This window comes from Globicephala melas, chromosome 8 (genome assembly GCF_963455315.2).
Source record: "Globicephala melas chromosome 8, mGloMel1.2, whole genome shotgun sequence".
Taxonomy (NCBI): Eukaryota; Metazoa; Chordata; class Mammalia; order Artiodactyla; family Delphinidae; genus Globicephala; species Globicephala melas.
The window spans coordinates 83,785,772-83,807,748 of record NC_083321.1 but is presented as its reverse complement, the minus strand read 5'-3'; the positions used below and the strand labels follow the sequence as shown (position 1 = coordinate 83,807,748).

General features: G+C 38.8%; 2 protein-coding genes across 2 annotated transcripts in view; both read right to left on the bottom strand.

Annotated features, from left to right (window-relative positions):
* The window catches only part of CUL5 (cullin 5), a 95,794-nt gene that overhangs the window by 60,217 nt on the left and 13,600 nt on the right, over positions 1 to 21,977 (bottom strand). The window contains exons 2-3 of the mRNA XM_030836194.2: positions 17,757 to 17,866; positions 811 to 910 (exon numbers count right to left, since the gene is read on the bottom strand). Of these exons, the coding sequence (XP_030692054.1) occupies positions 811 to 910; positions 17,757 to 17,866 (210 nt within the window). The remainder of the gene's footprint in view (positions 1 to 810; positions 911 to 17,756; positions 17,867 to 21,977) is intronic.
* On the bottom strand, positions 7,087 to 9,503 carry LOC115841877 (mitofusin-1-like). The gene is given in 3 exon segments (XM_030836214.2): positions 7,087 to 8,044; positions 8,046 to 9,080; positions 9,286 to 9,503. Coding segments are annotated over 3 exon segments (2,211 nt in total).

The following is a 21,977-nucleotide window of genomic DNA, read 5'->3' as shown; positions in this document are numbered from 1 at the left end:
TAATATTAACAAGATTTCTAACAGACTTTTACTAATGTGGTACAAGACAATGATGTAAAATTTCAAATAAAGAATAACAAATTCTAGCTCTCTAGTTTTCAAACTTCATTTTATAGAAAGGAAAATAATCTCATGTCTTTAGGCCCTTCTCCAAAGTGGTAAAGGATGCATTAGTGATGCCAGAGTTGATCTGAAATAATACTTTACCTCTGCATTAATTTTTCCCAAAAAACAAAGGTGTTAATAAAGACAAAAACAAACTAGCTCTTGCATAACTGACCTAATGCCTAAATGAGCTGTATCTTCATTTCAATAATATTAAACACTTATACATATCATCAACTCAAGAGTGCTGAATTTCAGCTCAGCAGCAGCAATGCAAAGGACAGTCCAAGAATTACAGTCGGAGAAGTATTTAGAATTGAAGAAAATTGCTGTCAGCTTGAAAAGAGTAAGTATTAATTGTGAGGAAAAAAATAATTTATGTGAACTGATGTGTGGCCAAAAAATAATGGTGGTGGGGATTTCTAAAGAATGTATTAAAAATGAAATTCTTTTTATAGCACATTTTAATTGAGGATAATAATATATTCTTTTGAAAGAAATGTCAGTGAGGGAGGGGGGGAAAACAACAAATGACAATCATTTCATTAAAAAATTTATTTAGCCAAGTGTGTCAAAAGTTAATGTGAAAAAAAAAAAAAGTTAATGTGATATTTTAAAATTACTTCAGGAAGCCCTACATTCAAAATCATAAAATATGATATTCTCTGAGTAAAGTCTTAAATAATATATAGATGCAAAACTTACTGCCTGTGCTTGCTTAATAAACTCAAGAATATCTTCTTTTAAAGCCTGATGAATTTTTGCTGGGCCTTTATCATCCCAGAGACAGACTGCATGTACATCCCTGTAAAAATAAAGCAGGTAAACAAACATTAACACTGGAAAAAGAACAAAGAACTCTGTTCTGTTTCAATACAGTTTCCATGGACCATGGACACCCTTCCATGGACCATTCAAGGGTGCTTGAATCCATTCACATGAACCAAGCATTCTTTGTAAGCCATCTCATATATAAACATTTGCTTCTATTTTCTTTGTCATTGCTTTCCTTAAATCTTTGCCACTTACTGATTAAATTTTTAAATTATAAAAGGATCTCCCAATCAGATTCCCAAAGTTAAATACTATCAATATTTTCTTGTGCAAAGACAAGTATAAATCCTTTAATATATAACACAATATACATAAACTATCCTTTTTTAGAAAATTTGTAATTTAAATACCATTACAGCAAAATTCCTAGTTTCCCCTATACATTCATCACATTTACACATCAATTACCACTGTGCCTCCTTTATTTAAAATAAACAGAAACAAAAGCTCTTTAAACTATAAATCTGACATATTTTACCCAAAGATCATTCATTATAGAAATATATTTAATATTAATACATGTTCACAGAGAGAATATTTTAATTACTATATTGTAGAGCAGGGAAACATAACAAAAGGATAGAGTCTTATACTGGGGATTCTTTTATTCAAAAAATGTTCCCCAGTACTTTATAGAGCTCCTACCATAAAAAATGTCAAAAAAAACCAAAAAATATCTCTAGAATTGTAACATTATAACAATGGCCAAATAGTCTGTTTTACATTCAGATTCTTAGGGACATAATTATAATCTAAAGTTCTGTCTGCATATTAATTTGAACTTGCTTTCATCATTTGTTAAATTCGGCTTAATAGTGGTATCTGGACCAGAGCAGATGTAGTAAGCACACAAATATCTGTTAAATAACAAGATAATAGGTAACAGCTAACTGCTTACTATATGCCAAATACTATTCTAAGCTGTTTTAACTCACTTAACCTTCACAGCAACCCTGAAGTAGTACTATTTTATTGCCATTTTACAGATGGGGAAACTGAGGCAAAGAAAGGTTAAGTAACATTCCCAAGATTACCCAGCTAGTATATGGCAATTACACGGGCAATTGGGCTCTAGAGCCCACATCAAACCATTTCCCTTAATTTACTCTTGCACCCCTCTAATCCATCCAACAGTAGCTAAAGTGATCATCATAACACTCAAATTACATCTTACTGCCTCTATATTTCAAGTCCTCCAACGGTTTCCCATTGCTCTTTGAATAAAGTACAAAATGGTTAATTGACCCCTGTAATATCTCTGCAATCTCACCTCATGGCTAAAGAAATCTAGAGTCTAAAAGAAGAAACTGATACAAAAATAGATTGATTATATTTCAATGTTTACGACTACTAAGCCTATAAACGTAAGACGGTTTAGGAACCCAAGGAGAAGGAAAGGATGGAAGTGACTGGTAAAGAGAAAAAGGGAAGACTCCCTGGAAGAGTTGATTCCTAAGCTTATCTCAATGAACAAGTAGGATTTTGCCAGGCAAAAGAGGGTGGGGGAAGGATATTTTATGAAGTCACAATGTGAGTAAAGAACTATAGATCACTAGGGTGTATGCAGTGAACTATTAACAAATCAGTGTGGCTTGGCTGTCAAGTGTGAAGTGGGGAGTGATAAGCAAGAAACTGGGCAAACTAACCCTTTTATAATTCAATCACAGTCCTATTGTATCCATCAGCTAAATGTCTCTCCAATTTGGACATTTCCATCCATCACCACTACCACAGTCAAAATTACCATCATCTCTTACTTAATTTACTATAACACAAACTAGCATGTATTGACTGCTTACGATGTACCAAGCACTTCACACATATTGACCCATGCAGTGGTTTAGGTTTCCCAAAAAAGAGATGGGATCAGACATGCAAGAGAGATTGATTGAGGGTAATGCCTGTGAGGGACAATGGGAAGTGAGCTACAAGAAGCTGGGCAAAACATAAGCTCACAATGCTGGTCTGATCCCTGTAGGGAAGAGTAGGAAGGATGAAGGTTGGGTAGCAAGAGTCTTAGACTACACAGCAGTTCTAAGAAAGTTTGGTAAAGCTATTTAAGAGTTTTAGAGCAAAAGTCACCCATCAAAGGAGTTCCATACCTCCCCAAAATAGGATTACCTTAGTATCCCTGCCTACTCATACCCACTGCAGGTACATGTCAGAAGGGCTCAAACGTGACTTGAGTCTCATAAGGCAAGAGGGAATAGTGTTGAGTTGGGTACCCAGGAAAGAGTCAAACTTGTGATCAATACATCTTCTCCAGCTCCCTTTCCTCAACCTCCAGGTGCTCCTATATGTTGTTACATCATGGAAGAATATCTTCAATACATTCTTATTTGAAACACAATACTTCTCACCACCACACAATAGAACATGTCAAGTCTCCTGGTCAATTTTCATACACATTTTGAGGAATGTATTGTAATATACTTGAGGACTGTATGATGATAATACCCTTAAAGACCTCTATGTTCCTCTCCCTAATCCTACTCTCTCATCCATCCCCAGAAGTAACTAAGCCTGAAACTGTCATTTTATTTTCAAGTTTTACAACATACTATGAGGGTTTCTGAACGTTATAGAAATTATATCAAATAATTTTTTCAAATAATTTTTTTACTCAACACGTTTCTACTATTTACTCATATAGTTGGATGTACTTCTCGTTGATGCACTTTATCTTTTTTTTTTTTTAAGATTTATTTATTTATTTATTTTTGGCTGTGTAGGCTCTTCGTTGCTGTGCACGGGCTTTCTCTAGTTGCGGTGAGTGGGGGCTACTCTTTGTTGCAGTGCGCGGGCTTCTCATTGCGGTGGCTTCTCTTTGTTGCTGAGCACGGGGTCTAGGTGCGTGGGCTTCAGTAGTTGTGGTTCACGGGCTCTAGAGCACAGGCTCAGTAGTTATGGCTCACGGGCCCAGCCGCTCCGCGGAATGTGGGATCTTCCCAGACCAGGGCTCGAACCCGTGTCCCCTGCATTGGCAAGCGGATTCTTAACCACTGCGCCACCAGGGAAGCCCATAACTAAGTGTTTTTAAAAAGAGACATGCTGGGCTTCCCTGGTGGCGCAGTGGTTGAGAGTCCGCCTGCCGATGCAGGGGAGACGGGTTCGTGCCCCGGTCTGGGAAGATCCCACATTCCGCGGAGCGGCTGGGCCCGTGAGCCATGGTCGCTGAGCCTGCGCGTCCGGAGCCTGTGCTCCGCAACGGGAGAGGCCACAACAGTGAGAGGCCCGCGTAATGCAAAAAAAAAAAAGAAAAAAAAAAAAAAAAAAAAGAGACATGCTGTTAAGGGAAATTCTTTTTATTTATTTTTAATATTTATTTATGTATTTATTTATTTGGCTGCACCAGGTCTTAGTTGCAGCACACTGGATCGTCATTGCCATGTGCAGGATCTTCGATGTGGCATGTGAGATCTAGTTCCCTGACCAGGGTTCAAACCCAGGCCCCCTGAATTGGGAGCATGGAATCTTAACCACTGGATCACCAGGGAAGTCCCAGGGAATTCTTTTTATTTTATTTATTTATTTTTAAAATATTTTGTTTATTTGTTTATTTATTTTGGCTGCGTTGGGTCTTCGTTGCTGCACACAGGCTTCTCGTTGCAGTGGCTTCTCCTGTTGTGGAGCACAGGCTCTAGGCGCACAGCTTCAGTAGTTGTGGCACACAGGCTCTAGAGTGCATGCTCAGTAGTTGTGGCACACAGGCTCAGTTGCTCCACAGCACGTGGGATCTTCCCGGAACAGGGCTCAAATCCGTGTACCCTGCATTGGCAGGCAGATTCTTAACAACTGCGCCAGCAGGGAAGTCCCCCAGGGAATTCTTTTTAAATACTTAACTATATTAGAAAAATCAAGTGGTTGGGGAGTGGGAGAATGATGAAGTAAAAACTTTTTAAAGGTTTCAAGAGGACAGACAGAAGGGATGAGAGAAGAAGAGGTAAGAAATATTCCAAAGTATTTCAACTTCCTCAAGTTAAACAGGGAGTAAAAGAGAAATAGTGTGACCCTGGTGCAAAAAATAGGTATTCTGGGGACTTCTCTGGTGGTCCAGTGGTAAAGAATCTGCCTTCCAGCGCAGGAGACGCAGGTTCAATCCCTGGTCGGGAAACTTAGATCCCACAAGCCGTATGGCACAGCCAAAAAAAATACAATTAATGGCTATGATTTATTAGGTAGAGATTCTTGCAACTCACAAAAATATAATTTTTTCCTAAGAGCACATGCATACATACAAAATTTTAAGAAGATAATTTTATAGGCTATTTCTCTGATTATAATCCATAAATAATTAAAAATTTCACTATCTAGAAATTTAAGCTCCTAGATAATGCATGGATTAAAGGAAAACAAAAAGAAAAATTACTAACAATCAAGAAAGAAATAAAGGGGCTTCCCTAGTGGCGCAGTGGTTAAGAATCCTCCTGCCAATGCAGGGGACACGGGTTCAAGCCCTGGTCCGGGAAGATCCCACATGCCACGGAGTAACTAAGCCCGTGTACCACAACTACTGAGCCTGTGCTCTAAAGCGCAAGAGCCATAACTACTGAGCCCGCGTGATACAACTACTGAAGCCCGCGCACCCTAGAGCCCATGTGCCACAACTACGGAAGCCTGCACACTCTGGGGCCCACGTGCTGCAACTACTGAGCCTGCATGCCTAGAGCTATGCTCCACAACAAGAGAAGCCACTGTAACAAGAGACATCACGCCAATGAGAAGCCCACGCACCACAACGAAGAGTAGCCCATGCTCGCCACAACTAGAGATAACCCATGCACAGGAACAAAGACCCAACGCAGCCAAAAACTAAAGTAAAATTTTTAAAAAATAGAATCTGTAAGAAAGAAATAAAAAGGAAAACCCTGAATACCACAGAAACTATGGTGACAATAAAAGCAATATTAAGGAAAAAATGTGTAGCTTGAAAGCTTTCATTGTAAAGAAAAATATTAAAAAGCATTTTAAAATTAAGAATTCAATAAAAGAACTAAGAAATCAAAGGACAAAATAAATCGAAGAAACCAGGAAGAAAACACTAATAAGGAAGCAAATTATAAACATAATAATAAACAAAAATGGAATAAATATTACTCTTTCCAAATAACAAATTTTTACCTTTTTTCTTTTCTCTATTCACAATTATTTTGTATTTCATTAATTTTGTCTTTTGTCTTTCCTCCTTTTACTTTCTTCAGGTTTACTTAGACCATGCACTTTTAGCTTTTTTTGTCTAATATACGCATCAAAGGCTATGAACTCCTTAGCATTTAAGCACTGCACAGTTCGATCCAATACGTTTTGATGTATCATATCAAAGTAATTTTTATAGCTTGATTATGTGAAAAGACCTATAAAGTGGATCAACTCCTTAATATGGATATTAAAGAAAATATGTAGGATTAGGGATTTAAAAAATGAGATATGACCACATATAAAATATAAGCATACTACTTACAATTCTATGGCAACAAATTTCTAAACCTAGAGGAAATTAAAATGAAGTGTGCAGATACTTTGTCTTATTCATTTTATTTTTATTTCTTTTACTGTTTTACATCAGTTTTAAAGGGAATAAGAGAGTAAAAACAGTATTATTTATTAGTGGTTTACACGTCTGCCAGGATGGCAAAAGTGATTGTAACCTGCATAAATAATACACTCAAGAACATTTCCACACTCCTTTGTGGTTAGAGCAATGCAGTTTATAAAACAAAAATGTGACTATTCCCGTTGAAGTAGGCATCAAAAATTCGTTTTGAGAAAGAAGATGAAAGGAGCATTCTCTAACTACTGGATGCCAGGAAGCAGAGTTTTTCAGAATCAAAAACAAAGAGAGCCCTAATTAAGAGAAAGGCCCCACCCGTCAGGGGTCACAGAGTTGGTTCTTTTGCTTTAAACTAATTCATCATTTTCACGTATCAAAGGATTTTTCTTTATCCAAAATTAAAACTAAAAGAGACATCACAACACTTTTCAGAAATGCAAACATCCTGAGATAGATCAATACCAGGATCTACTCAAGGATTTGCTATTTAGGTATAGTTAGTAGAATTCATATTTAAAGTCACTTCATAAAAATAACTGTCCCAATCTTCCAAGTTCCATTTTCTCCTATCATGATCACCAAAGCAATCTCTATTGTTAAGATTCTTCTTCATTGCCTGAATGTAGACACTGCTTAGTAAAATTCTCCTGCTTGTTTTCAAGTTGAACAGCTTTATTTCTTAAGCACTTCGAATTGTTTTATATTTTCTCCAATTGATCTATTTCTTTGGAAAATCTAGCAATTTCCTCTTCTAGATGTCTTTGTGTAGTATCAACTTGTTGGCACAGGCAAGCAAAAGTGGTCGCCATTTCCTGTTGTACTTGATGGCTGCAGTTGGCACTTGTGAAGCTAACAATCATTTGCAGTTTTTCAGTTTCGTAATTCAGAAATTGCTGTTTAAAGGCTCTCTCCTTGGCACGGGTGGTCCAAGTCAGCCTTTCATAAAGATACAAAGCTCCATACATACTTAATGAAACAGATATGAGTTTCCAGCCTACAGTTTTCCAAATCACTCCTCCAACAACAATGATGCCCATAGAAGTTCTAGACGTAAGAGAAGCTAATGCTGTTATTAAGGTAACCATGAGTTCTTCCTGTGACGCTGGATTGGTAGGAGCAGTGGGAGTAGAAGCTAAAGATCTGGGAAGCTGAAAGATAGGCTCTGATAATCCTAGAAGCACCTGTTGAGCATTTGTAGGGCCCAAGAAACAATGGACAAGGGAAGACCAGCCCAAGGAAAAATGAAATACAATACCCTCTTGAAAATCTGAACATAACTTGTGGCAATTTAGGTCATAACTGAGATCAAATTTCTTGCAAGGAATCAGTGTATGTAGTTTATTCTGCATACCAGCTGGAAGTAATGGCTTCAGATTTCCAATAATTTCTTGCTGGGATTGAAGCATTGAAGCATTGACTTCATTGGTGCACTGATCAGCCAAATTTCTTCCCATTCCATCTTCTATGTGCTTATTTAACTCATTTTTATATACTTTCAATACACTTGGAGTAGGATGAAACTCAGAACAAAATTCATCAACAAAAACAGAGTCAATAAATTTCATCTGTCATTGCACATGAAACCTTATTTGCAACCTCTTCTGAAACCTCCCTGATTATTTTCTTAACATCCAATGTTAAAAGGTTCATCTGGTTTCGGAGAAAGTCCAGTCTACCAATTTGGTCTTCCCTCTCTTCTACTGAATAAACCCTTTTCTCTGCTGCTGCCACGTTTATTGAATCCATTATGTTTTTCACAGTTTCTAGTATCTGTTTAGCTCTGATAGTGTGCTGTTCAAACTTTGTTTTCACTGCTGACTGCAAGATACACTCCTCAAAGATTTGTTCAAAATTCTGAAACTCCTGTAATTTTGCCTGAAATCCTTCTGCAAGTGCCCCACCACCTTCTGGCATCCCCTGGGCTTTGTGCTTTCTAGCACTAAGAACTTGCTCTGCAGAAACAAAAAAGTTACGATTCCATGATTCTAAAGGATCCACAACTTTGAGCTCCTCCACCAAGAAATGTAGGCATCTTTCCATGAGCTGTCTGCATACATCTTCCATATATTCTGGCTCTGATGCAGAGGCATCCCAACGATTATTCAGAATAAAAATATTAGGCTTGGAAAGTCGTTCATTTACCTTGTGAAAAAACTGTTTTTAAGTGTTCATTAGAGTTGATTTGGAGTTTACAACCAAAACGAAGACATCAGCATCTAAGCAAAACTTACCAATCCAGCTATCCAGCTCTGTAGTGACATCTGTACCTGGACTATCCACTAAAACCAGGTCATCTCTCAAGAGGGCACATTTTGCCTTTGGCCAAAACACATGTACAAGACAGCCAGCTTTCAAGTCTTTGTTCATATGAAGGGCATGGGCCAGCTGATTAACTGTCTTCACATTCTTTTTTTCATGTGACCCTTCTGTCATGAGACAGGCTTTATCTCCATCCGTCTCTTCAACACTCAGGAAGCAACTGGTTGTATGTCCAATTCCACTAGGGAGGACTTTATCCCACAACATGGCAATGATGACAGAGCTCTTCCCACTGCTTGTCCTGCCAAAAAATGCCACTTTCGGGGCTTCCCTAGTGGCACAGTGGTTGAGAGTCCGCCTGCCGATGCAGGGGACATGGGTTCGTGCCCCGGTCCGGGAGGATCCCACATGCCGTGGAGCGGCTGGGCCCGTGGGCCATGGCCGCTGAGCTTGCGCGTCCAGAGCCTGTGCTCCGCAACGGGAGAGGCCACAACAGTGAGAGGCCCGCATACCGCAAAAAAAAAAAAAAATGCCACTTTCATGTCTCCTCACCAATGATGGAAAGCTTATTTTTATACCTCTGTATTTCTATCAGATCATCCTCAGTAGCTACTCGGTCAAGTTCTGAATTCTTGTACGTTGCTTCAACAAAATGTGATCCTTCTGTAACAAACTCCAGTAACTGGTCAAAGACTGCTGTAATTGCCTTCTTAGCCAACACGAAGTGCTTCAGTGGAGAAGCAGTTTCTGCCATTATGCCTGTCCCAGCTCCGACTTGTCACCCAGCAACTGCAACTCAGCCACAGCCCTCAAGCTGCCTCATTCTCCCAAGAGAGGCTGGGAGACTGGGCTCTTATTCCCAATTTAAATGGAATGCTTCCAACATACTATTACTGGGATATTGCTGCTAGATTACTTACAGGTGATCTTTATCAGTTTAAAGAATATTTTCATTTTTCTGTTTTATTTTGGAAAGATTATCTCTGTTTTTTCTTCATCTACTGAGATGATCGATTTCAGATAAGATTTTGTCTTGTTCTATTTGTTTTCTGAGTTAAATTTTCATTTCATTATTTCCTCCACTTTTGCTGATTTCTCTCCTTAGCTTTTGAATTTTCCGTTCAAGTTTGTTTTATAACCCCACATGGTTGTGTGAGGATACTGAACTCAGTTCGGAGTGCTGTATTTGTTTTCTACTTCATAGTTGGTTTCTGTGGGACAATTTTTATAAGCTAAAATGTTTCAATTTGTACTTTTTTATGGTTTTGGATAGATGGTGTCTGCTTTTTTCTATTCATATTCATTTCATGGTCAGGATTCCCAGTTCAAGAGTACCTCCTTCAGTTTAGTTCAGTAAAGTTCAATTTCTTTAATGGTCAGTGTTGGTAATAGTGGAGGAAAGGGTATCTGTTTCATTTCTGCAGGATCCTTAAATCTTCTAAATACTTACTTGTCTGAAAACATGTTCATCTCGCCTTAAACATGATTGAAAACTTGACTAGGTACAGCATACTAAGTTCAAAATAATTTCCCTTTAAATATTTAAAGAAAACTGCGTCAGCCTCCTGCATTCAATTTGGCCAATGAAAAGAGTGTGGCCAGTCTGTTTCGCTTGAAAGGTAATTTTCCCTCCAACAATTAGATTATTTTCTTTATCCTTGGAATTCTGAAATTAAGGACATGTGTAGGCATGGTTTTTAGCACTTTCAATATGAAGATCTGGAAGGTTGGGGGGGAGAGATACAAGATTTCAGCCCTGGGAAATTTTCTTCTTATCCTTTGGGGCTATATTCTCTCCTCTACTTTCTGTCCTCTCCTTCTGGAACCCCTTTTAAGTATAAGTTAGCCCAATTCTAAAGCTGTCCTAAATATGTCTTCATTTTTATTTAATTTTCCATACTTTGCTCTACATTCAGGGAGGACTCTTTGGTTTTATTTTTTGTATTACTAATTCAATCTTTTTTTATTTAGCTCTTTTATTTCAAAGGTCCTTATTTTGACTATTTCATTTTCAAAGTAGTCTCTTTCATTTTATTCCTCTCTAATGATATAACTGGAATGCTTTTTGAGCTATCTTCTAAACCTTGCATCATCTATTTCCTCTGAAGGTACAGTCTCTAGGATGGCCCCTAATGATCCTCGTCTCCTGGATGGCATTCATACCCATGTATAGTTCCCTCCTACAGTGTACAAAGCATTTGTCTGTGTGATCAACAGCATACAGAAGAAATGAAGGTCTACATATAAGATAGATAACTAATAAGAACCTGCTGTATAGTACAGGGAACTCTACTCAATACTCTAAAATGGTCTATATGGGAAAAGAATCTTTAAAAAAAATCGATATATGTATAACTGGTTCACTTTGCTGTACACCTGAAACTAACACAACATTGTAAGTAAACTATACTCCAATTAAAAAAAAGAAAGAAAAGAAATAATGGTTTGTAACTTCCAAAATTATGTTATAAAACACCATGACTTCTGTCTTGGGAACACTCTCTCTTGCTCTGGGGAAAGCAAGCTGCCACACAGTAAACAGCTTTATGGAGAGTTCTACACAGTGAGGAACTGAGCAGCTAGTGAAGAACTGAGGCCTGCCAACAATCACATGAGTAAGCTTTGAAGATCATTCACTCCTAGTTGAATATAGGCCTAGTTCTTTTGCCTAGAGCTTGACTGCAACTTCTTAAGAGATACTGAGCTAGAAAGACCCAATTAAGCTGCAACCAGATTCCAGACCTTCAGAAACTGTAAGATAATAAATGTTTGTTGTTTTAAGCTGGTAATCTTCAGGGTAATTTGTTGTGTGGCAATAGATAACTAGAAATACAACAAAGAAAGTACGGGACTACTGTAATCATTCAGGCAAGAGAGTGGGGGGGAAAGACAGATGGGATGGAAAGAAATTCAAGAGGTACTTAAAAGTCTATGAAATCTAGTAATCAAGCAGATATGAAGGAGTAAAAAAACAGGAGGTTGATGGTAGCTTCCAGATTTTTGGTTTGAGACTATAAATAACAGATTTTCATCACTCTAAATATGGAGTACTTATGGAACTTAAGTATGCAGGAAACAATAGGTCACATGGGTATGGAAGTTTGGAGAATAATCTGGATTGCTTAGATGAGAACTCAGGTAAAAGAATATGAAAAAAACAGAACTCTGAAGGAAACCAACACTTAACGGGCACAAAAGGGATGGATCAGCTTAGATGACTGAGATGAGGTAGACAAGAGATAGGAGAAAAAACAGGAGAAAGTGGTATCCTAAAAACCAGCTTAAGAACAAGAAAAACATTAAAAAAATTATTTGTAGTAAAGATGAATTTTCTTAAAAATAAAGTCTCACAAGTTGAAAATAATTTATTTTTAAATTTTAGCCAATTTCACAAACCAGAGTCAAACCAAACAACATGTATCTAAAGCAGCAGTTCTCAACTGAGGGAGGTACTGCCTCAGACGTTTGGAAGTGAGAGCTTTTTTTCTTTCAGTAATGAGGGGTAGGGAGAGGAGTACACAGAAAGTATCCACTACTAGAGTTTATGAGGGTAAAGGCCAGAGGTGATAAACATGCCACAGTATGCAGAACAATCTCATAACCACCCAAAACACCAACAGTACCCCTGCTAAAAAATAATGATACAGGTTATGAGAAAAGGGCAACAAATAGTAAATGTAGTTTAATACCATAACATTATTTTAGTACCTTAGATTTAGAAAGATATAACTAACCTAAAGGTTATTAATTAATATGGCTAAATAGGCTAAAGTTTGGAAAGATTTTAATTAATGTAGGTCTTATAATTTTGGTGTGGCATGATAAGACATAAGGAATCCTTTAACTTAAAAGGATTACATATTGAGCAGCCTTGGGTAACTCCAAGGAGATCAAGCATTTTGAAAAACGATTTGCTGAGGCCACTAACTGTAGCAAGTACTATTTCTGCTTAGAAGTATACTTTAAGCAGGAAACACCATCACACTATGCTCCTTTTTCCAGTCAGGAATGCACAGAGAATAAGCATTACTCTACATGATAAACCATATTATTAACACAAACTGGCAAAAACAAAACAAAAAAAACCACCACATTCAATACGTTGTTCATAAAATACATTTAATCAAATAATTTAAGAAATATATACATATACATGAATGCTATGAAATTTTTAAAAGGTCTCAGCTGCTTCTTATTGAATTCTAATTTCTCAAAAGGCAGAATCATGGATATAAGTTAATATTATGCAACAAGTTCTATGTTATTTAGGATTAGACTATTTTCTTCCGTGATAAAGAAAAAAAATGAGCACAGCAGCCTAATGTGTATAGATTATTCAGTCATACATCTTCAACTCATTGATACAGTATTTTACTAGTGCACACACACACACAGAAATTATACTAAGTCTGAAACTACTATCCTTAGGAAGACATGGTTGCAAGGTTGGCCCTTGGCTGACATATAGGAACTTGGGTTTTGTGAGAGTTCTCACCATTTCCTGATAAGAATGGCTCACTGTGCCTAAACTGTTATGTAAAAAATCTGATTTATGTTCAACACTTGCTTTTTGTCTAGGATGTGGAATTTTGGTTCACGTCAGGCAGAAGCTGCCTTTGTGACCAGCTCTCTCAGTAAAAACCCTGGGTACTGAGTCTTTAAGAAGCTTCCCTGGGGACTTCCCTGGTGGTGCAGTGAATAAGACTCCACGCTCCCAAGGCAGGGGGCCCAGGTTCGATCCCTGATCAGGGAGCTAGATCCCACATGCATGCCGCAACTAAGAGTTGCATGCCAAAACTAAGGAGCCAGCGTGCCACAACCAAGGAGCCTACCTGCCACAACTAAGGAGGCTGCAAGCTGCAACTAAAACTGGGTGTAACCAAATAAATAAATATTAACAACAACAAAAAAAGAAGCTTCCCTGGTAGACAGCATTTCACATGTGTTGTCCCAATTAGTTGTTGGAGGAATTAAGTGGATATGTTCCACTGGGAGAAGATGCTTGGAAACTTGTACCTGGTTTCCCCTGGACTTTACCACATGCACCTTTGTTGCATTTTGCTTTGTACCCTTCACTGTAATAAATGATAGTCATGAATACAACTATATGCTGAGTCCTATGAGTCTTCCTAACAATCACTGAACCTGGGGGTGGTCTTAAGACCACTGACATGGTTGGTGTCAGACGTGGGATTCATTAAACATGGTGAAAGCACTGTTTGAGAAAAGGAAGGATTAAGTGGTAGTATGATGAACCTCTGCTACTTGCATGGCTATGAAATCAACCGTGGTATGAATCAGCAGCTGAGTTGCTATCTGCTGTGAGAAAGGTAAAAGTTACCTATGAAATTTGAAAATGACAGATCTAACCCCAAGAGAGTTGGCTCATTATATCTTCTAGCTGCTTTGGCCATGCTGACCCAAGTGAGGAGAGAAAAAGCCCAGTACGGATGAAGACTTTGGTTTTTGTTCTTGCCTCCAAATAAGAGGAGAAAAGGCCCAAAAGTTCTCAAACATAAGCTTTCGGGTGGACCAAAAATGTTAAATGTTTCTGCTGGTCTCTCCTCCAAGCAGGAGGAATTAATAGTTACATTAGGTCGCAGGGCTGGAGAAAGTTTTAGATAACCAAGGGAGAAGAAACTATTCCAGGTGTTTCTTCAGCCTAACTACTGCTGCTTCAGCAACCTCTCCATGCCTCCCACATTCCGGTCAGGATCTCCCAGCAACTGTAATGTTAATATTGCAAATGCTAAATTTATTGCTAGGAGTTTGAATAAATCTGTAATAAGAAAAAAGAGGCAGGGAAAGTTTTAAAGATGGCTTTGTATTCTTTGGCTATTGTACCTGGATGTATGATAAATAAAGATATAAAATATTATATGCTTGTACTTTCATAAATGCTAGAGGGATCACATCAATCAGGAAAAGTTGCAAAATAGAAAGTTAGTGACAGACTTCCCTGGTGGCGCAGTGGTTAAGAATCCACCTGCCAATGCAGGGGACACGGGTTTCAGCCCTGATTCGGGAAGATTCCACATGCTGCAGAGCAACTAAGCCCATGCGCCACAACTACTGAGCCTGCGCTCTAGAGCCTGAGAGCCACAACTACTGAAGCCTGCACGCCTAGAGCCCAAGCTCCGCAACAAGAGAAGCCACTACAAGGAGAAGCCCACACACCACAATGAAGAGTAGCCCCCGCTCGCCTCAATGAAGACCCAACGCAGCCAAAAATAAAATGTAAATAAATAAATTTTTTTAAAAGTTACTGAGACACAATTTCCTTGCTTTTTACTGCTGGTGAAAGGATTAGAATTTGAACTGTTTGAGTATTGGAAACAGAATAAATAAATCTCCATAATGGATACTATTATTTCTACTTATTACCATCTCAGAGAAAAGGGAGACAACATGAAAACATAAGAAATTTCCAAATAGATATACACTTCTGGAGTTTTAAAAAGCAGTTTTTAGTTGCTACTGAGCTCTTATGAAATCAGATGTCTGACCCTGAAAGGCTGATGATTTTCCAGCATGATGTGCATATTACTGAGTGGATTAATCTAAACTCTAAGACTGACAAAATAAAAGTGGATTAGAAAAGTCTTGTCACTTGGACTCAGAACACGACTGGTCTGCAGCATCTTGGCTTTGCCACTGCTCGAGAAAAGTCACTGGCTTTTTCGGAATCCTGAATTCACAAATCCTAATTGCTTGGATCTAACTCTAAGCTGAAACCTGATATTGTCTGACATTGGGCTATTTAAACCCCAACACAAGCTGTGCTGAACTAAAGCAGGCATATGCTCAGTGAACAGGACATTGACTTGTGGACTGTTGAAGATTTAAGACACCCTCTGTGAAGCCGTAAACTGAAAACGTCATGGATTCTGGCTGGAAGATCTAAATCACTTGCAGATGCCCACAGAAAAGGACTCATTCTCTGACGGGGCCATCTGAAATCAAGCTGCTGATAGCCTCTGTATCAGATATACAGACCTAAAGTGCATTCCTAACTTGTGGTTACTGCTAAAAGCTGCAAGTTGGGAGAAAGCATACTCGCTCCTTACAGACTGGATTCATGATCCCCTCTCGGTGATATTTCACTGCTACGGACTTGTGTCCAGCTTTCCGGATTAGTTGCAGTTTTCAACAATGAATTAATAACCTGATTTTTTTTCCCTCACCTTTGCATCACCCTTCCTTGCACACACACCTTAGTAAGCCAACTTCATTATTAAACACAGCTATCTCCAGAAAGGAATTGATCTTTTCCAGGCTGCTCACTAGGTAAATGGTCAGGACAAAAGGGGTGGGGGTGTGATGTAAACTTATGAAAATTTTTGAAAATTTGGGATTTCATCCAGACCAATTCCTAAACATATGTCTTTCTAGTTAAGTTGTATAAAAACGTTTTTCTGTAAAAATGTTTTTGTTCCTCCTCCAGGTCTGGGTGATTGGGAAAAAAATGAAAAGCTTTCATTACTGAATGGGGCACACTGATTTTATAAGGGAGAAAAAATAAAACTCAGCACCTGGTGAGGCACCAGGGAGAAGGACATGAATGATTTTTGTATTTCATAAGTATTCTTGAAAGCTTTCCCAGCTCCTGGTGTTGGCTTTCCATGCTGTTGTTAGTGCTTTGAATTCAAACTGAATGCTGAACTTCAATCACACCTAGCAGTACGCTGAGACGGCTGCAAGCAGCCCCAATTCCTACACCTTCCACAAAGAACACCTCTAAATGTCATCCACACTATGAAGCAAATGAAATGGTGTCGTGGATAAACAAACTGTTTGGAACTAATTGGCTTCAGGTAGTCCGTCTGAAAACAAGGCCTGAACTGAATTAAATGAACTAGACTGAGAACTCTAAAGTGAAAGGCCCCATGGGAGGACACAGTGAGGGCCCTGTTAACCCATACTATCTAATTTATGCCTTGCTTGGAGTACCCTAAAAAAGTGCAAACTCTTTGTTTCCAGGGGTACCATGTGGGTCCTCTGAAATTATACTTCTTTTTGTATGTACCCCATCATGACACTGCTTCAACCCTGGAAAATTTTCAGGTCGAATTCAACTGTATGGCCATAGTTGTGCTGTGCCTGAATTGATGCCTCAGGCCATGTAAAAGGTCCATACAGAAACTGAAGGAGAAAGCCACCTGCTTTTCTAAGATAAACCTCATGGTTGGCGGGATTTATTTTAACTAACTAAATTTAGGCCCTCTAAAAGGCATAACTGAGATCAATACTACAAGTTGGTCTTACCTTGCTGCACATGGGGGTGGGGATGGGGGCAGGGGTGGTGTCCTACTGGTAATAGTTTTGCTGTAAAGACATTCTGGCCAAAGGCTAAGAGTTAACATAACAGATCTGAGACTGTATTCCTTAGAAAAGCCTGTTTGGCTGGGATCTGAGAACTTGAATGTTTGACAGTTTCCTACACTGATAGAAAATTTTCCTGAAATGATGAGAATGGCTCACTGTGCCTAACCTGTTTGTACAAACAACATGGTTTACACTGAACACCGCTCTTTCTGAGAGTCTAGAATTTTGGTACATGCCAGGCAGAGGCTGCCTATGTGAGCAGCCCCCAATAAAAACCCTGGGTACTGAGTCTCCAAAGAGCTTCTTGGTGACAGCATATCACATATGTTGTCAATCTTGTTGCTGGGGAAATTAAATGCATCCTGTGTGACTCGACTGGGAGAATACTCTTGGAAGTTTGTGCCTGTTCCCCAGACTTGACCCCATATACCTTTCTCTTTGCTAATTTTGCTTTGTATCCTTTAGCTGTAATAAATCATAGCTGTGAGTATGACTTTATGTTCAGTCCTACGAGTCCTCCGAGCAAACCACTGAACCTAGGGGTGGTCTTGGGGACCCCCAACACAATCAGTAATAATTTCAAACAGGTAAACAGTCCAATCTGGAGCCAATATTCCATTTGAATATAGCCACCAAATTTTCCTTTATGTTATCAAAAAGGTAGAATGAATGGATTACTTACGAAAACAGATCAAACCACTGCTGTTTTGTAACAGATTCCTGGCGTAAAAGCTTCAAAACAATTGGACGCATGAAGTCCCATTTGTCTTCAAACTGAAGAGAACCTTTATTCTTAAAAAAAAAAAAAAAAGTAATTTAAGTGCAGTTAAATAAGCGTCTGTTATTTTTATCTCATAAGAGACAACTAAAGAAATTCAAAAGAACCAATTTTCCATCAAGGAATCCCTATAACTTAATCTGGTATCAAAGAATCACAGGAAGACAACCATAAAAGAAAAAAGACAGTTATGTGAAAGTGTGTAGCAAAGAATTTGGTCTTGTCCAAAGAGCGGTCTGCCCTTTGCCCTTGGCTTCTAGTAGGTAATATCCTTGGGCCCTAAGACTGTTATATCTGATAAGAGAGTCTTTGTTAGCCTGGGGCCTTGGGTCATACTGGATAACCTAACAATGTGATTCAGGGAGGGGACTGGCAAACTCATATAGTCTTAGGGAGCAGGCCAATCCAGAAATAGCAACAGTATGACTTAGGGTAAGGGGTTTGGGTCAATCAACCTGGAGATTGAGATTATCCACATGAGCAATGCCTACATGATGAAGCCTTAATAAAAATTCTGGACACCAAAGGTTGTGTGAGCTTCCCTAGCTGGCAGTACTTATGTGCCCTGGCATTTAATGAGGAAAGGAGAGAAATGGTGACCTGACAACACCAGAGAGGACAAGGGAAGCTCTGTGTTTGACCCTCCTGGACACTGTTTCTTCCTTTAGCTGATCTTAATCTGTATCCTTTCCCTTAATAAACCATAACCATGAGCAAAGCAGTTTTTCAGTTAAGATCTATGAATATTTCTAACAAATTATTGAACCTCAGGGTTTTGGGAACCTCCCAAATTTGCAGCTGATGTCAGAAGTGAGGGTGATCTTGTGTGTAGAGACTGTGCCCTAAACTCTTCACAAAAAGTATATCAAAAATCCATATAAACTCTGAAAGTTGAGGAAGAAAAAAAACCAGAAAGATACTCATCTCAGTTTATAATGCTAACAAAACCCTGATACCAAACTGGTGAGGAGAGAACAAGAAATGGTAACTGTAGACCAATCTAATTAGAACATATAGATGCAAAAGTTTTAAAAAATATTAGTAAATTAAACAAATAATACCTCATAATCATGCATGTTTATTTCAGTGATGTGAAAGTGATTCAATATTAAGGGGAAAAAATCAATTCATTACTAAAAAGAGAAGGGGGGCACCCCACATGTGTTACTCATGAGTACTGTTCCTTTTCAAGTTAGGTATGGCCATGTGACTTGCTTTGATCAATAAATTTCAACAAAAATCGTTAATTTTCTAATACAGCAGCACCAAACACCCCTATGAATCACATTATTGTTTTCACCATACAATAGTTGAGAATGTTGTTCACTCGTATGAGAGAAGATCCATGTACTGATGTAATGTTCGAACTCCCTGAAATTATATTCCAGAAGCAGTTTCTAAACATATGGTCTAACAAGAACCTACGTCAGGATCACCTAGGATGGTGCTTACACATACCTTTATAAAACCTACAACACGCTGGCTGGATCAGAATCTCTTGAGATGAGTCCAGAATTTATATGTTTAGCAAATTCACAATAAAACTACATAAAAATGTTACAGGGTCTATGACCCCAAAAAGGTTAAGAACCACTGACTAAGATTAAACTCTTGTGAAAGCAAATGATACTTCTTACATCTACAAACACAGCTGATCCTAAAAGTTACTGTACTTTCTTGCCCCAGGTACCTACTTTTATCACAAAGTATTCTTATTATAGGGACCCATGGGAGATACTCAAAATTTAGTACTGGGATTAACTGTGCTTCTCCCTTGAAAAACTAGTTTGTTTTTACCTTATGAACTTAAGTGAATCATGTAGGTAACTTTGCTTTCCTTAGTGCTGGCTAAAGAGAATTCAGTCAGATTTGAGATCCCATGGTATATACTTCGTGTACTAATCATGGCTGGCTACACTTTTTCTGTTAATATCTTCCTATAACCATCATTTCTTCATTTACTCTTCCCTCTGAGAAAAGGGTGTGCAAATAAACAAATATGGAAGAACCACAGAAAGGACATGCAAATCTTTTCTTGACTATGACATGGAGAAACATAATACCCTCTTAATAAGAGAATATTTTATAATGTCAAATAGGTCTACTTCCATAAGTGATTCTGGCAACTTACAAAATTAAACTTAGTGTAAATCCTGCAATTAAAAATAAAAAACGGGGCTTCCCTGGTGGTTAAGAATCTGCCTGCCAATGCAAGGGACATAGGTTCAAGCCCTGGTCCGGGAAGATCCCACATGCCGCAGAGCAACTAAGCCCGTGCGCCACAACTACTGAGCCTGCGTTCTAAAGCCTGTGAGCCACGACTACTGAAGCAAGCCCACACGCCTAGACCCCATCCTCCGCAGCAAGAGAGGTCACCAGAATGAGAAGCCCGCATGCCACAACGAAGAGTAGCCCCCACTTGCTGCAACTAGAGAAAGCCCTCGCGCAGCAGCAAAGACCCAGCACTGCCAAAAATAAATAAATAAATTTATTTTTAAAAAAATAAAAAATAGGGGCTTCCCTGGTGGCGCAGTGGTTGAGAGTCCGCCTGCTGATGCAGGGGACACGGGTTCATGCCCTGGTCTGGGAAGATCCCAAATGCCGCGGAGCGGCTAGGCCCGTGAGCCATGGCCGCTGAGCCTACGCATCCAGAGCCTGTGCTCCGCAATGGGAGAGGCCGCAACAGTGAGAGACCTAAATAAATAAATAAATAATCAAAAAGGTACAGAAGACTAAACAGGTATGAGATAAATACTGGTTAGGCTCTGAAATCTATCAGCTATGGTAAAATGACAGGAAACACTGTCTCTTATTTGATGAAACATACAAGATTAACTACAGAAACATTTTCCTCTAATACTCAGTTAAAGGAGAAACTAAATAATTGAATTTTTCCTATTAAGCTTTTATAATAGATTCCAGAAACGATGTTCAAGCAGTTCTTTGACCTATTCTCTGTTAAAATGAAAAGCATATAATTAAATCAAAACTAAGCAGCAGGACACCAAACCTACTATCTACAAAAGATATTAATAGGCGAAGACACCTTCAAATTACAAACCCTGATTTATGAATTTTTCCAATGGCTAACTAACGGCTGCCTCATCTTTACTGATGTGCTACAAGTCTCTTCTGCTTAAGTCTTTCATTACCACTCAGAATAGCTAATAAGTCTAAGATTATCTCACCCACTGGCTCTCTTTCACCAATAGGATTTCAACATTTGCCATATCCTTGTCCCTCTATCCTTCACCTTTTACAGCACAACTAATTCCCTCAGAGGCACTCTTCTTCTCAAACACACAGCTGATGGGAGATTGACATGGGGGATAACTGGGAGAAGACTATTCCAGGCAGAGGAAGCAGCCATTGCAAAGACCCTACGGTAGAAGCATGCCTGATGTATTCAAAGTAGAGCAAAATAAGGACAGAGGAGAGAGTGGATGAGGTCAGGGAAGCAACGTAGGGCCGGATCTTGTAGGGCCTTGCCATTGTAAAAAGTTCGGCTTCTACCATAAGTGAGATAGGGAACCATTAAAAAATTCTGAGCAAGAAGTGACACGATCTGACTTATATTTTTAAATCTTCCTGATTGCTATGCTGAGAATACATTAAAGGGGCAAGTGTTAAACCTGAGTGTAGGAGGCAAGGTTAGAAATAATAGTGACATGGACCAGGGTGGTAGTGAGTAGTAATTAGATTTTATATGTTTTAAAGGTAGTGCTAACAAGATTTCCTGACAGCAGGCATCTGGGATGAGAGAAAGGAATAAAGCCTGACTCTAAGGTTTTTGTCTAGTAAAGTTAATTTGTATATTGGAACAGCAAAACAGAGGCCACCCCATTGGCTCAGCCCACATCAAAAATCTAAACTTAAATCAGCCTGCACATATGGGAAACACCTCACTGTCAAGGAAACATAACACCAATCACAATCCTCTAACTCAGTTTTAGCTAGCTAACCTTACCTAAAAAATAGGACCTGCTTACCTTATAAGGAAATCCCTGACCTCCTAGCCAATCATGCCTTATTTCTGTATTGCCTCTTCTAACATTCTATATATAAAACTCGCTCGGACTTCCCTGGCGGCGCAGTGGTTAAGAATCCGCCTGCCAATGCAGGGGA